Here is a 16,824-nt window from a genome sequence, read left to right on the forward strand (position 1 = left end):
CCTATAATCCTAGCACTTTTTGGAGGCCAAGGTGGACACATCGTTTGAGCTCAGGAGTTCAAGATCAGCCCGGGCAACACAGCGAAACCTAATCTCTACTAAAAATACAAAAATTAGCCAGCCATGGTGGCATGTGCCTGTAGTCCCAGCTACTCAGGAGGCTGAGGCAGGAGAATTGTTTGAACCCGGGAGGCAGAGGTTGCAGTGAGCTGTGATGTGCCACTGCACTTGAGCCTGGGCAACAGAGCCAGATCATGTCTCAAAAAACAAAAAAGTCTAATAACTGATTTATGCCAAAAGGGTATACTAATCTATGTCACCATCTAAAATCCTTATGGCACCTATATGTATGACACACAGGTTCCCAAAACAAAGATTTAACTAATAGTGTAGCTATGAGCAAATCCAAAACTATCAAGCCCAGGGTGCCCTCTCCACCTAACATGACACGTCTGAGTCATCTGTTAGCTTTTCAAAGTAGCCTAGAAGTCTCCTACTCTCTGAAACACACGCCTTTCAATGCAGAAAGTCCCCAGTTTTCAAAATTCAAATAACGTATTTTGGCACTCTCTCCTTTCATAAATATAAACAAACCCATCTCTCAGGTATGGTGTTACTCAAAAACATCAGCTTTTGACTATTATTTTCCTACAAGCATCTACTTTCATACCTTTAGTCCAACCAACCACATCAAGACATATTCGATGTTATGTCATACTACTGTTGTGTCTACTACTACTTCAAAAATTCTCCCAACCTCCTCTTCTCCATTCCAACATTTACAATGTTAACACATCTTTTTTCCTCCAGCCACAGGGCTGTTTCTAAAATATCATCTATAGGACACAATCCCAGAACATGTTATACAAAGCCTTTACAACTAACATTCTTTACAATTTTGTTTTTACAGCTGGCTGCTCCCCAAACGCATTAGGGCCCCTCACAAATCTTTGTTATAAGTGTCATCTTTGACCTGTGAGTTCTTGAAGATTTGTCTATTTCTATTGCACTGACATATTAATATATTTAGCTATGGAATAATAACAGCACTCTGAAAACCTGTAATGAAAGAATTTCCTACTCCAGTTACTTATATACTGTATTACTAGTCATGTACCATATACAAAATGAGTTAAGCTGAAAAAGTCCTCAGAAAGACCATTGAACTAAACCAGTCTTTTTGAACCAGGCTTCTTGTTCACCAGGTGTGCACCATGTCTCCGCTATCATAATAAAGCCTGTTATCAAACCTGCCAATTTATTGGCATTTTCTATTTCATGTAGCCCAAAGTTCTCCAAATAAGAATGAAAGACGCCAGGAGCAATGGCTCACATCTGTAATCCCAGCACTTTGGGAGGCCAAGGCAGATCACCTGAGGTCAGGAGTTCGAAACCAGTCTGGCCAACATGGTGAAACCCCATCTCTACTAAAAATAGAAAAAAAAAAATAATAATAATAATAATTAGCCAGGCATGGTGGCAGGCACCTGTAGCCCCAGCTAATTGGGAGGCTGATGCAGGAGAATCACTTGAAACTGGGAGGTGGAGGCTGCAGTGGGCCAAGATTGAGCCACTGTACTCCGGCCTGGGCAATAGTGCAAGACTCTGTCTCAAAAAAAAAGAAAAAAAAAAGAGATGAGAAGAAAAGAGCTGACAGTAAATCAGTCTCTATGAAGGCTAGCAAGATGTCCCACAATGACTGAGAGTTCTTTTAATTCTAAAAGGTGTCCATCCTCAGGCGCAGGAGTTACTTTTGAGGCTGGTAGCACCAGAGTTTCATTTATGTCTTTAACTGGCAAGTATCCTGGTGTAGGGTCCACGAGATATGACAAAAAAGAATGACTGTCCATAAATCAGTGATGTATCCTTTTTCAACTGAAATGTCACATCTGTTTTCAATTGAAATGTCACTCACATACCATAAAATTCAACATTTAAAAGGGTGCTGCTCTGTGGTTTTTATTAGTTCTGCAATATCACCACTATCTAATTTGAGAACAATTTCATAGGTGATCAATTATAAGGGAAAGTGGTGCTGCAATTTACTACATCTGAAGAAAATATATCTAGTTTTTATCTATAGTTTTAGTATGAAAATACAGTAGTATTTGTGGCACAAATCGGAACACATATATATCAAGCCTTTTATGAGAATTTTTTAAAGAATAGTGCCAGGTTTGGCCAGGCACAGTGGCTCACGCCTGTAATCCCAGCACTTTGGGAGGCCAAGGTGAGTGGATCATGAAGACAGGTCAGGAGTTCGAGACCAGTCTGGCCAACATAGTAAAACCCCATCTCTACTAATAATACAAAAAATTAGCCAGGTGTGATGGTGTGCACCTGTAATCCCAGCTACTCGGGAGGCTGAGGCAGTAGAATCGCAAGAACCCGGGAGGCGGAGGTTGCAGTGAACCGAGATCGCACCACTGCATTCTAGCCCAGGCGACAGCATGAGACTCCGTTTCAGAAACAAAAAAAAAGCATAGTGCCAGGGTAGCTGTTGACGAACGTCAATTTCATGTACATGCCAGATCTATTTTTAGATATATTTTTAGAGTACTTCCCAATCTTGCTTAAAAGATCTATTTTTAGACTTCCCAATCTTACTTTTTAAAAGACTCCTCAGTAACTATCGCTTTGAATACTTGTGCATTCCCAACATCGTGATAAAAATTCACTTTTATGCCGGGCGCTGTGGCTCAAGCCTGTAATCCCAGCACTTTGGGAGGCCGAGACGGGCGGATCACGAGGTCAGGAGATCGAGACCATCCTGGCTAACACGGTGAAACTCCGTCTCTACTAAAAAATACAAAAACCTAGCCGGTTGAGGTGGCAGGCGCCTCTAGTCCCAGCTACTCGGGAGGCTGAGGCAGGAGAATGGCGTAAACCCGGGAGGCGGAGCTTGCAGTGAGCTGAGATCCGGCCACTGCACTCCAGCCTGGGCGACAGAGCGAGGCTCCGTCTCAAAAAAACAAAAAAACAAATTCACTTTTATTACAACACTTTTCACAAAACAAAACCAGTGCCTTCAAATGAGTAATATTAAAAGAGGGTGGGGTGCAGTGGTTCACACGTGTCATCTCAGCACTTTGCATGGCCAAGGCAGGAAGATCTCTTGAGCCCAGGCGGGTGGACCACCTGAGGTCAAGAGGTCAAGACCAGCCTGGCCAACGTGGAGCAACAGTCTCCACTGAAAAGACAAAAATCAGTTGAAAATACAAAAATTAGTTGTGTGTAGAGGTGCACACCTATAATCCCAGCTACCTGGGAGACTGAAGCAGGAGAATCACTTGAAACCAGGAGGAGGCAGAGGTTGCAGTAAGCCGAGATCAACCCACTGCACTCCAGCCTAAGTGCCAGAGTACGGCTCCATCTCAAAAAAAAAAAAAAAAAGAAAGAAAGAAAGAAAACCTCCTGGACACTGATTTTTGCTCCCATTTGAGTAGGAAGACCCAGAGCTTTCAAACACCTCTGAGCCAATTTCCCATCTTCTTTTATTAAACAATTTAACATAGTCAATGCAGTATCACTATGTTACCATTTAGAATAAACCTCTAAACCTTACGAAGATGAATCTTCAGAATGACTTCTGAGAAGATATTAATACCATTTTTCTAAGTTGTTATACCAGGTTATACCCAACCTATTTCTCAGGTCCAAACTGACCTAATGTTTTCCAAACCAGCAAATAACTCCTGCATCTGCCCCTCTCCCCACTAACCAAACACTCCTCCTCCTTTCACCTTCATTAACATCTATCCTATAAGACATGGACTCAATTCTCCAACCCAACTTGAGTAAGTTCCCTTCATGTGGACACCTCCTAAAATTCATTTTCCCGACAAAGATCTCAGTACTATAAAAGTCAGCTCTTTCCCAGCTATTACCTAGTTGCTCCACTAGTTACCAGTTATCATTATCTACTAGCTGACATTAGAACAAAGTTAGACGTTAAAAGCTGACATTAGAACAAAATAAGACATTACTTTTCATTGACACTCAATAGAACTCAATAGAACAAAAGAAGACATTACTTTTCACTGACACACAATATGCAGCAATATATCAGACAGTAACTACTAGCATCAGCTGGGGCAAAAATAATTGCGGTTTTGCTTTTTACCGTTCAAAGAAATGTCAAAACCGGAATTACGTTTGCTCCAACCTAATATATTTTTGTCTATTGAAAAACTGAAGAGGTCACCAATTTAAGACCCAATGGCATTGGTAAGAAATGTGAAGACATTTCTGCAAACATGTGATTTCTTTAGATTCCCTGCAGTATGTATCTCATTTTCTCAACTAATGTTTTCCAAAGTCCCCAAATTTTCAAAAACATTCTTATTCACAATGTGCCTTGCCAAGAAAAGAGTTCTTAACGTGAACTGTTTAATGAGAAGACTGCCACCGTATACTGCTAAAACTTGATACACTCATAATTTAAAACATCAACTGACAGTCCATGACATCCCTGAAATTATACCCACAAAGTGTGAGTTTATTAAATTGGTCTGAATTGAGCTATGACAAAGAAATAGGATAATAATACACAGAAATACAACCACTTCCGTACTCTTTGCAACAATGATTCTCAACTCTGACTGGACAAAAGAATGCACAGAAAGCACTGAAAAATATTCTAGTACTTAAGAAAGTCTGCAAAAGACCAGTTATTTAAGAATCCCAGGCCGGGCGCGGTGGCTCACGCCTGTAATCCCAGCACTTTGGGAGGCCGAGGCGGGCGGATCACAAGGTCAGGAGATCGAGACCACGGTGAAACCCCGTCTCTACTAAAAATACAAAAAATTAGCCGGGCGCGGTTGTGGGCGCCTGTAGTCCCAGCTACTCGGGAGGCTGAGGCAGGAGAATGGCGTGAACCCAGGAGGCGGAGCTTGCAGTGAGCCGAGATCGCGCCACTGCACTCCAGCCTGGGCGACAGAGTGAGACTCCGTCTCAAAAAAAAAAAAGAATCCCTACAGGAGAAGTTGGCATGAGTATGTTTTAAATGTGGTCAAGCAATTACCATGTGCAGGAAGGATAAAGGGCAGATGCTTTAGACAAACTCACTGAGTTTCGGTGCCTTCAAGACACCTGACCAATAACCCATTTATGCCTAGTGTTCCATTACTGGAATGCTAAGCTTGTTGGAGTTATTTATACCCTACTGCGTTAGGTCTGCATTATCAAGGTCTGATGGCAAAAATTCAAAAAACTGCAATCTCAGGAATAAATGGGTTTAGTTCATTAGTAAAGAAAAGTCCTATTTATTTTCAACTGGAAGTTCTGCATTGATTCTTATTTTATTTTTTGAGACCGAGTCTCACTCTGTCACCTAGGCTGGAGTGCAGTGGCGCGATCTCAGCTCTCTGAAACCTCCATCTCCCGGGATCAAGCGATTCTCCTGCATCATCCTCCTGAGTAGCTGGGACTATAGGTGCACGCTACCACGCCCAGCTAATTTTTTATTTTTTAGTAGAGACAGGGTTCCACCATATTGGCCAGGCATGTCTTGAACTCCTGACGCCGTGATCCACCCGCCTTGGCCTCACAAAGTGCTGGGATTACAGGTGTGAGCCACCATGCCCGGCCAATTTTTAAGAATTTCAAAAATTTCAACAAAAATAAAAATGAAGAATTATAAAACTCGTTAGTTTTCAAAATGTTCACACATAACTGTAAAAATCTGAGGAAATGGCCGGGCACAGTGGCTCACACTTGTAATCCCAGCATTTTGGGAGGCCAAGGTGAGTTAATCACCTGAGTTCAGTAGATCGAGACAGCCTGGTCAACATGGTAAAACCCAGTCTCTACTAAAAATACAAAAATTAGCTGGGAGTGGTGGTGCATGCCTGTAATCCCAGCTACTTGGGAGGCTGAGGCAGGCGAATAGCTTGAACCGAGGAGGCGGACGTTGCAGTAAGCCAAAATCACGCCACTTCACTCCAGCCTGGGTGACAAGAGCAAGAGTCCATCTTAAAAAAAAAAAACAACAACAACAATCTGAGGAAACCGCTAATGTCAAATAAAAAAAAAAAACATTTTGATGATGCATTAAGTATGCTCAACCGCACCATCTTAATAGGGCATTCAAGGCCCTTTACAATCTGGATTTAAATTCTTTTTCAGGCCTTACTCTTCTGGCCTTTTAATGACTACCTGCCATATTCTATGACGTTATTTCTCAAACAGAAAGTGTATACTTTCATGTCTGACATTTTCAGTGTATACTCTATGGTATTTAACAGCTGACTTGATTCCTCTACACAACTCCCATGGATGACTGATTAACTCAGTTCAAACGTTAAGCATTTGTCAATCAGTAATTTTTACTCCAAAATCAGAGACAGAATTGTTATATACAGCAATAACATTAAAATACTAATGATTAGAATACTGGTATTCTAAGACAAATAGTAGTACTATGCTTCATATAAAGTAATGCGCTTTATATATTGCATTTTTAAAGTGTATTGCATATAATAGTTTGCTCCATATACTTACATATACTGCATGAGTTTAAACACGACAAGCCAAATAAGTCTAACATTTACTTCATGTTAACTGAGACTGATATCAGATTGTCAATGTGGTAACACTCTTAAGCACATCATTCTATTTCTTGTTTAGTATTTGCTATCATCAGTTCTAAATCTATTACCCAAAGCCACCCATAACCCAGTCCCTAGTCACCACACTCAGCGAATTCTTTTGTATTTTTAGTAGAAACAGGCATTATGAAATAATGCATTAAAATCATTATCACCCTACCTAATAATCTACTTAAGGTTATTTTTTTCTTTTGGAGGAAAGGGAGTATGTTTGGAAACATCTTTGATGTTCATCACCACAAACTAGAAAAACAAAATGGTTCTCATTAATAGCTGTTTAGCAGAAAGGCAAAACACTTTTAACATACCTATCATAATAGTCCCGTTGAAAGTCATAGTCCAAGTCAAAAGAGGAGCTGAAAAATAAATACCGAAAAGGGTTAATTTGGAAACGCTGCTACTAATTCACAACATCAGGTGAGGGGAGAACCATGCCAAATAAACCACAACAGATAGATCAACAAGATTAGCACTGAATGATCCCCAATCATTCATACAATAAATCACTCAATTCCAATCACCTTAGACCACTGGAAATGTAGTGGTCAAATTGGTAATTCAGGTTAAAATTCACTAAGATTTCCACATACGACATAGTTAAACTGAACACTGAAAAACAGAATGGTAAACTAAACATTCTTATACCACACTTCTTCCCTCTCTTACTCTCTGGTGTCTTAGAAGCTCAACGATCCTGTAGAAGTATTTCAGGCTATGCTATAAATATCAAACTACTCCTAAACATCAATAGCAAAAACCTCAGGGATTTTTAATTCTCTAGTAATTTTCGCTAGGGCAAAAGAGAGACATATTAACACAAAAATAATGAAACCTTATTTATACACAGATAAAACACAGTACACTTAACCCTCCCCACATCCAGAAAACAGATAGAGAAGATGCCCACTGATGGACACAATGCAGTTATAAATAATAAAGTTTCCGGACCTGAGTAGAGGGGACGGAGAAGGGTGTTCTGTTACTGACCCGTACATCTCCGCTGCAGATCGTTTCACACCTGCTTTTCCTCGGTTCACTTTTGGCTCTGCAGCCAGGTTAATATCTGAAAAACAAAAGCAAAAATTTTAGTGACAACTTTGTATCCAGGTAAAACAAACTACAAAGTTAATTTTTTTATTTTTGAGACATAGTTTCGCTTTGTCGCCCAGGCTGGAGTGCAATGGTGCCATCTAGGCTCACGGAAACCTCCACTGCCCGGTTCAAGGGATTCTCCTGCCTCAGCCTCAAGAGTAACTATGACTACAAGCGGGCACCACCATGCCCAGCTAATACAAAGTTTAGAAAATCACAGACATAAAAATTAGAAAATATGAAACAAAACAACTCATCTTTCCTATTTTTTTTTATTTTATTTAAGAGAGGGTCTCACTGTCATACAAGCTGGAGTGCAGTGATGCAATAATGGCTCAATACAGCCTAGACCTCCAAAGCTTGGGTGATCCTCCCATCCAAGTAGCAGGCACCACCAACGCTGGCTAATTTTTCTGTTTTTCTTTTTCTTTTTTTTTTTTTTTTTGAGATGGAGTCTCGCTCTGTCGCCCAAACTGGAGTGCAGTAGCCGGATCTCAGCTCACTGCAAGCTCCGCCTTTCAGGTTCACGCCATTCTCCTGCCTCAGCCTCCTGAGTAGCTGGGACTACAGGCGACCGCCACCTCGCCCGGCTAGTTTTTTGTATTTTTTAGTAGAGACGGGGTTTCAACGGGTTAGCCAGGATGGTCTCGATCTCCTGACCTTGTGATCCGCCCATCTCAGCCTCCCAAAGTGCTGGGATTACAGGCTTGAGCCACCGCGCCCGGCCAATTTTTCTGTTTTTCATAGGGACGAACTCTTGGGGTCAAGTGATCTGCCTTGACCTCCCAAAGTGCTGGAATTACAGGTGTGAGCTACCATGCTGAGCTTCATCTCTCCTTTTAATATTAAAAAGGCTCATAAATTTTTACAAGGCTAAGACTTCATCTTCTATGTATTTGCACTCTGTTCTGTACCACTAAAGTGTTCCTGAGACATAACATTAAGTCTGTCTTTGGTACTCTCCACCCTCAGATCCCACTTTAACTCAACTCTCCCCATTCAAGGCACTGACTGTTCACTCAGTTACTATTACAAGAGAAAACTATCAATGGTTACCTTTCCAAGAATGGTTCAGTTCATTCCGAATTATTACAAATATATTAAAATATACGCCAATCCACAAAACAATATAGTGCAGTGTGACACCCTCAAATCATCCTCAAAGGCAACTTCAGATTTCCCTTATAAGTAAGGATTAGCTGTACTGCATGTAAAACATCCGGGGTTAACAACTGCTTTCTGAATAATTCATAAGTTGCTTAAATAACCTTTACATATATCAAAAAAATAAAAGAGCAAAGGGAAACAACCCTAGTTTTCAAATACAATTTGTAACACATAAGCCCAGCTACCTACCCTGCCACCCATGACCTTCCAAACAAGAATTCATCTTCTCCTTGTTCTAAAAACCCCATGTCAGAAAGCCAATTCAGTTTTTTAACTTCCCAGTCGTGCTAAAGCACTCAGTCAACAATACCTCCATTTTCATATATACTGCTTTAAAATTAGTCTCATTTTAATACACACATGCCCCAAAATATACAAATTCCATATATATATATATTTTTAGACGGAGTCTTGCCCTGTTGCCCATGCTGGAGTGCAATCACGGCTCACTGTAACCTACGCCTCCCGGGTTCAAACAATTCTCCTGCCTCAACGGCTTGGATTACCGGCGCCCGCCACCACGGCCTGCTAATTTTTTGTATTCTTAGTAGAGACGGCTTTTCCCGGTGTTAGCCAGGATGGTCTCCATCTCCTGACCTCATGACCAGCGCAACTACGCCTCCCAAGATGCTGGGATTACAGGCATCAGCCACTGCACCTCGCCAAACGTGCATATCTTAAACTTAATCCTTTATATCTTACCTTTTTATACAAAAGGAGCTCATCAAATGAACAACTGAAAACCGCCTGAGGCCAGGTACAGGGGCTCACGCCTGTAATCCCAGCACTTTGGGAGGCAGAGGCGGGAGAATCACCTGAGGTCAAGAGGTGAAGACCAGCCCGGCCAACATGGTTAAACCTCGTATCTACCAAAAAATACAAAAATTAGCCAGGTGTGGTGGTGCACTCCTGTAGTACCAGCTACTCGGGAGGCTGAAACAGGACAATCGCTTCAACCTGGGAGGCTGAGGTTGCAATGAGTCAAGACTGCACCACTGCACTCAAGCCTAGGCGACAGAACTAGACTGTCTCAAAAAAAAAAACAAACAAACAAACAAAAAAATTGAATATACTGTCTATTTGCTGAACACCATTACATGAATAACCTTCAGGTTTTGGTATGTTAACCTCATTTACAATTCTGACTTTGAAACCATATAGTGTTTTAAAACTAAAGATAGAATTTCTGAAAATGCAATCCAGTAAGATGTAAAAACAATGAAATAGACCCAAATTGTGTATCTGGTTGGTTACATAACATTATCAGAGAATTGTTTCATGTAACTCTAACCTATCGTGCTATGAGTCAACAGACATAGTAGAATGTATACAAAGAATAAAACCACAAATATAAAATTGAAAATAATCATCTTAATTTTGTAAAAACACAGGTATGATTATTTTGAAACTGAGGCACAAAGTACACATAAAATGGGAAGTTAAAACAGACATCTAGTACAACTAATCAAATAAACATGTGGACGCTGCATTCTGGCTTGAATAAACCAAATCATAAGTAGTACTCTGAGGTGGCATTACATTTGAAAAGACAAGAAAATCTAAGACTGAGCCAAACTGCAACTGGCCCAACAATGGAGCGAAACCCCAATGAGGAGACAAGCAGTCAACAACTCTAGAGGGGTCCACCAGTCTGCTGTGGGGAGGATATAACCATTTAGGCAACATTTTAACACTGTGAAGTGTCATTCCCAGGTCGCCCTACTCACAACTGCCAAATGAGAGTTGTCCTGTCTCTACTACACAAAATGGTACAATGAAGAATATCCTTTACTTAGCCAATTATAAGTATAAGCCTAATGTATTTTTATTAGACTGAATAGGCACAATATCCAGAATATCTCAGGCTGTCAGTTTTACAGACATAAAAAACAACAAAAACAAAAACAAAAAAATATGAATCGAAAAACTCAGGCCTGATCATCAATGAAAAAATTAACTTAATGGAGACCTTACCTAAAACCTGGCCAGCAATCATTCTGCCATCCTCTCCTGCTACAGCAGCCCGGGCATTTCTCTCATTAACATATTGAACGAAGGCAAAGCCCTTATGAACAGAGCAGCCCACAATTTTGCCATACTTCGAAAAGATTGCCTCCACATCAGATTTCTTGACCACAAGAGTGTTGAGATTCCCAATGAACACACGGGAGTTCATGGAGCGAGGATCTGTCTTGTTGGTAACGTTGCTGGCCATTGTGTTTGATGATAAGGTTTCTCACAAAGCTGAAAACTGTAAAGCAAAAAAAAGTATTCAGGTGAACAGATGCTAAAAACAATATGCCTTGATAAAACATTCTCCACTCTCACTCTGAAACACTGTTAACTGCCCAGAGTATCAGGCAACTTAAAGGGACTCACAGCATTATGTATTTACTAATAAATTCAGAGACTCCAGCCTCTGAATATGTTCTAGAAATTCAACTTCTTCCTCTTCATTCTATTTCAGCGGCACTAAACTCTCAATTATCAGGAAAAAAAAATTTTCCCTGGCAGGTCATTGGCAATATAATTTCCTTGGACATAATTCCAAGTGGCCCTCCTCTAATAACTGAAGCAAATTAGAACTGCCTAAATTCTCTGACACCAGTTTCTGCTGTTTTTCACATTACAGGTCATGCTAACTATTCCCTGCCATCAATAATCTTGATTCACACTGCTTTTATTTTTACCGGTTCTGTATATATACACACAGCATAGCAAATGTCAACTTCTGTCCCAAGCCATTCATTAGCTAGATTAATATGGATAGCTTACACTTACCCATTAAGTATAATTTTCTTCAAAAGGCAATAAACAGAATCAATTCATTTATACTGGAAATGCCTATTTCCAGATACTTCAATTAATTGCAGGATGCTTTAGATACGTAAGTATCAATACCATTTTTTTACAGACTGCAATGACTCCAAGGCTACTTTTTATATAACCTAAAATATAGGACATTTAATAATATCGGATGGTGATGATGATAAAACTAGCCAGTGGAACACGGCATGAATCAAATTAAGGATCGGGGAACTAAAGAAAAATACACAACTTTCCACAAATTATTTAAAACCAAAAATTATCTGTCTTTACGTATGTGATGGAGGCTCAATACTATCATAACAATATGAAGATTCACAATACCATCTCAGGTCCTGTATAAGTGAAAATGTTTTATTTCATTCGTTCAGCATTGTTTCCTGCCTCTTCCCACTCCAACCCCCTATCTTGAACAAGACTTAAAAACGTTCTTAAGATTTCCCCTTCATCCCTTTGAAAGGTTCCGATGAATCTCAAAATATTCCAGTATTTGTTATCCTTCCAATCCTCAAGTGAATCAGACAAACTAGTTCTTATGGATGATGTAAAAATGTCTAATGTATACATACATGTACATAAAAACAGGTAGTATAACACCATTTCATTTATACATGACTCCTACCATTCTGACGCTTAATACAGTCATTTAACAGGCAGTACTGATTTAAAAGCTCCAACAAAATTTCACTTCCTTCCAAATCTTTCTGAAATTCGTCTGTCTTTATGTTACTTTCTAAAGTATATATTTACAAAAAGTTCTTAATATTTTAAGATTTCAAGACTAAGCAATAAAAATTAACAAACAGTAGCCACTGAAATTCATCAACAATCTTTCAGCTCTTAAGTATGCCAGAAAGTCTGAGGACACTAAAAAGAGGAATTAAAACAAAAATCTGCATTAAGGCCTAACTGGTTTCAGATACTACTGCTGGTTTACAATATTTGCTATTACTACAAGTGGAGAAACAATCTGGTTTTAAGCAACTATTTTTCACAAACAATAGGTATACCAACAGGAAATATAATCTCCATAGTTTTAATGAGAAGAAATTACCAGGGGTGAGGGGCTCCATAAGCCACCACAGAATACTGAACCTAAGGGAAAAAACCCATCACACCACAGTCCAATGTTCCAAATGGACATTTGCAAAAAAATATCGATGTGACTGAAAGGGGAACCCTCTGGCACCACAGACAAAAATGGATCTAAATGACCATTTTCTCAATTTTCACAAATCTGAGTACATACCTAGAACTAATCAAGATGTATGGAATTCATACCCCACGGCATTTTTCACGTGTATCAGGGCTTAATTCTCTCAAAGATCCACACAGGAAAAGCTCGGTAGAAAAGCATCCAGGCATACAAAAAAAGGATTCTAGCAATGGTTGTTATCTCTGAGTTTAAGGATATGATTTCTCATTTTGTTTATGGTCTGGTTATTAAATCTGCTACAAAAATGATGAACTACTTATTTTTAAAAATATAATAATCCCAACTTCCAAAGGTTGCCTAAAATTAATACCCATACTTACTATGAGGATTTAAATTCAAGATGGAGGCAACAGTAAAGACAGATGTACTCACAAATACCGATTAATTCCACTCTTAGTAACATATCCTCCTAAGGAATGAACAGTCACTACAAGCTCATTTGTTTTGGGGGTCAAATATTTACTAACCACGTGCTGAGTACCACATTCCGGGAAAATCCAGGCGACAAATAACAACAAAGACTGTCCTGAGAGCTTCCTTAAATTTTAGTGGTAGCGCTATGTCCAATTTTATGGAAGAGGTAGATTTCCCGAAGTTTTAGAAATAACCAAATGATGTCCAGTCACGCTTCATCCCACCTCAAAATTTTAAGGTACCATACAGGTGAAATTTCCATAAAGGGAGGAGGATAGCCAATACTGAAACACAAAGAAACTACTGGAAAAGAACTGGGATTCTTGGAAAGGGGCAGCAAGAGCAGAGCTGTTTTTGAATCTGACTCCCAACAGAAGACTCAAGATGGCAAAATCACTATCCTACAGACAGTATTTACAACAAAATTCCAAAATTCAAGGCAGTAAAGGCAAGCCAGCTTATATGGTTTCACTGACTGTAGGAGTACTGGAAAAGAACTGGGATTCTTGGAAAGGGACAGCAAGAGCAGAACAGTTTTTGAATCTGACTCCCAACAGAAGACTCAAGATGGCAAAATCACTACCCTACAGACAGCATTTATGGTTTCACTGACTGGGAGAAATAAAAAATAATCCTACAGCCAGCATATATGGTTTCACTGACTGGGAGAAATAAAAAATAAGCAACTTGGAGAATAAAATACTTAGAAATACAATACCAAAATAACCAGCAGGTATTTCCTGAAAAGCAAGAAATTTTAGAAAAGCAGTTAAAACTTGTAAGTTTTACCTGCTCCAATAGTGGGTGAGCACAAGGAACTTCAATAAAAATGTGTGAAGGTGCAAGAGCAGTTGCGTCCCTGTAAAGCCTCATAACTAAACAAACCCTGCGTGGCCAATTCCACTGCCAATCCCTCTTCCTTTCACCAAAAGGTAACAATCATTCTGACTTTACTAGTACTTTCTTACTTGTAAAATAATTCTAATGCCTAGATGTGTAACTGTAGACATTCTTGTCTTCCCAAAAAAATAAATGTGATGCATTTAAGGCATTTTTGTAGATAAGTCCCATTTCAATTGCATTAGGTTAAAATTTATCTGTTTAAGAATCCAGGGTATTGACCTGTTGTTTCCCAGTCTGTATTTTCCAGAATTGATACTCTTGGTACAATTCCACATATTCTTAATTCCTGAAAGTGGCAGCTGGGACCGAAGGCTTATTCAGCCTCATCTGCAATATTTTGGCAAGACTACATTGTCCTATAAGTGGCAATACCTTTTTGTGTTGTCATTGATGCTTAAACAATACCATTTCTCTCTAGGTGGTATGGTGTGGTTTCTCGAGCACCACATGTTATGCAGACTGCTGTTAGAAATCCTAAGAACAGTCCCTCAGTTCTTTCATGTAACAGGTTGCCAGCATCCTTTTATAGTAGTACAATATAGTAGAATGTACCTGTATATACTGAAATATTTTGAGGTCAATGCCCGTTATTATCTTATTCCCCCCTTCTTCTAGTTGAAGGGGTCTAAAATTTTTTTTTTATAATGCAAGCTAACCCAGGGATCCTTCTCTATCACCATCTACTCGTGTGTAACAGTCGAATAATGCTGTTAAATAATAAAGTGACATTAATTTACATAAACTAGATTTAACATTAAGAAATCTGGGGCTGGGCGCGGTGGCTCACGCCTGTAATCCCAGCACTTTGGGAGGCCGAGGCAGGCGGATCACGAGGTCAGGAGATCGAGACCATCCTGGCTAACACCATGAAACCCCGTCTCTACTAAAAATACAAAAAAATTAGCCGGGCGTGGTGGCGGGCACCTGTAGTCCCAGCTACTCAGGAGGCTGAGGCAGGAGAATGGCGTGAACCCGGGAGGCGGAGCTTGCAGTGAGCTGGGATTGCGCCACTGCACTCCAGCCTGGGCGACAGAGCAAGACTCCGTCTCGAAAAAGAAAGAAAAAAAGAAAAAAAGAAATCTGGGCCTGGGTTCAGTGGTTCAGGCCTGTAATCCCAGCACTTCGGGAGGGCAAGGCGTGCGGCTCATGAGGTCAAGAGATCAAGACTATCCTGGCCAACATGGTGAAACCCTGACTCTACTAAAAATACAAAAATTAGCCAGGCGTGGTGGCACATGCCTGTAGTCCAAGCTACTCGGGAGGCTGAAGCAGGAAAACCACTTGAACCCGGAGGGTGGAGGTACCATTGAGTCAAGATTGCACCACTGTACTCCAGCCTGGGCGACAGAGGGAAACTTCGTCTCAAAAAACCTGAAATCTTGATGGAGACTAGCATGTCCGATTCATGAATTTACAGTTCACATATTCCAAGCCGGGTGAGGTGGCTCACACCAGTAATCCCAGCACTTTGGGATACAGGCAGTTCATGTGAGGTCAGGAGTTCAAGGTCACTCTGGCCAACATGGTGAAACTAAAAATACAAAATTCAGCTATACGTCGTGGCCTACACCTGTAGTCCCAGCTACTTGGGAGGCTGAGACAGGAGAACTGCTTGAACACGGGAGGCAGAGGTTGCAGTGAGCCGAGATCGTGCTAGTGCACTCCAGCCTAGGCAACAGAGGGAGACTCTGTCTCAAAAACAAACAAACATACAGTTCAAATATTCCAGCTTCCATTATTTGTAAATCAGAAGGTTAAATACTTCAAAAGTGAAGTCTAGTCACATTCCGGCCAGGCACTTTGGGAGGCCGAGGGGGGCGGATCATGAGGTCAGAACGACACTATCCTGGCTAACATGGTGAAACCCTGTCTCTACTAAAAATATGAAAATTAGCAGGGCATAGTGGCACACACCTGTAGTCCCAGCTGCTCGGGAGGCTGAGGCAGGAAAATTGCTTAAACCCAGAAGGCGGTGGTGCAGTCAGCAGAGACAGCGCCACTGCACTCCAGTCTGGGTGACAGAGCGAGAGTCCGTCTCAAAAAAAAAAAAAACTTCCTCAACAAATGAGAACCTTAAGTGCTATTTCTTTCTTAAACTCAACACTGAATAATACACAAGAGCTCTGTCATGAAAAGGATAGACTTTAGAAACCTAAATTAGGCCAGCCATGGTGGCTCACACCTGTAATCCCAGCAGTTTGGGAGGCTGAGGCGAGCAAATCACCTGAGGCCAAGAGTTTGAGACCAGCCTGGGCAACATGGTGTAACCCAGTCTCAACTAAAAACTAGTTGAGTGTGGTGGTGGGTGCCTGTGATCCCAGCTACTTGGGAGGCTGAAACAGGAAAAATCCGTTGAACCCGAGAGGTGGAGGTTGCAGCGAGCCGAGATCATGCCACTGCACTCCAGCCTGGACAACCATGTGAGACTGCGTGTCTCAAAGAGAAAAAGCAAAAGGATTAAAAAGAGGAAAAATAGTGGTAGTGCTCAAATTTCTATTATACACATGGACAAATGTGTTTGTGTATTATATACTATACTTTCATTACACGTTCTTATTACTGTTTTTAATCAAAGCATCACCAAAGACCTGTTTTATT

The 16,824-nt window shown here is 40.5% G+C and overlaps 1 protein-coding gene across 29 annotated transcripts in view; it reads right to left on the minus strand.

Moving 5' to 3' along the window:
- The window catches only part of HNRNPC (heterogeneous nuclear ribonucleoprotein C), a 107,646-nt gene that overhangs the window by 14,743 nt on the left and 76,079 nt on the right, over window positions 1-16,824 (minus strand). For 15 of the 29 annotated variants that reach the window (XM_073996926.1, XM_073996928.1, XM_073996921.1 and 12 more), the window contains 3 exons: window positions 10,842-11,118; window positions 7,596-7,671; window positions 6,917-6,964 (listed from right to left, as the gene is read on the minus strand). In XM_073996926.1, coding sequence (XP_073853027.1) covers window positions 6,917-6,964; window positions 7,596-7,671; window positions 10,842-11,082 — 365 coding nt within the window. In that variant the 5' untranslated portion in view covers window positions 11,083-11,118. Of the gene's footprint in view, window positions 1-6,916; window positions 6,965-7,556; window positions 7,672-10,841; window positions 11,119-16,824 lie in introns of all 29 variants that reach the window. The other 14 variants (XM_065547464.1, XM_065547466.1, XM_065547459.1 and 11 more) reach the window with 1 other exon arrangement.

This window comes from Macaca fascicularis, chromosome 7 (genome assembly GCF_037993035.2).
Source record: "Macaca fascicularis isolate 582-1 chromosome 7, T2T-MFA8v1.1".
NCBI lineage: Eukaryota > Metazoa > Chordata > Mammalia > Primates > Cercopithecidae > Macaca > Macaca fascicularis.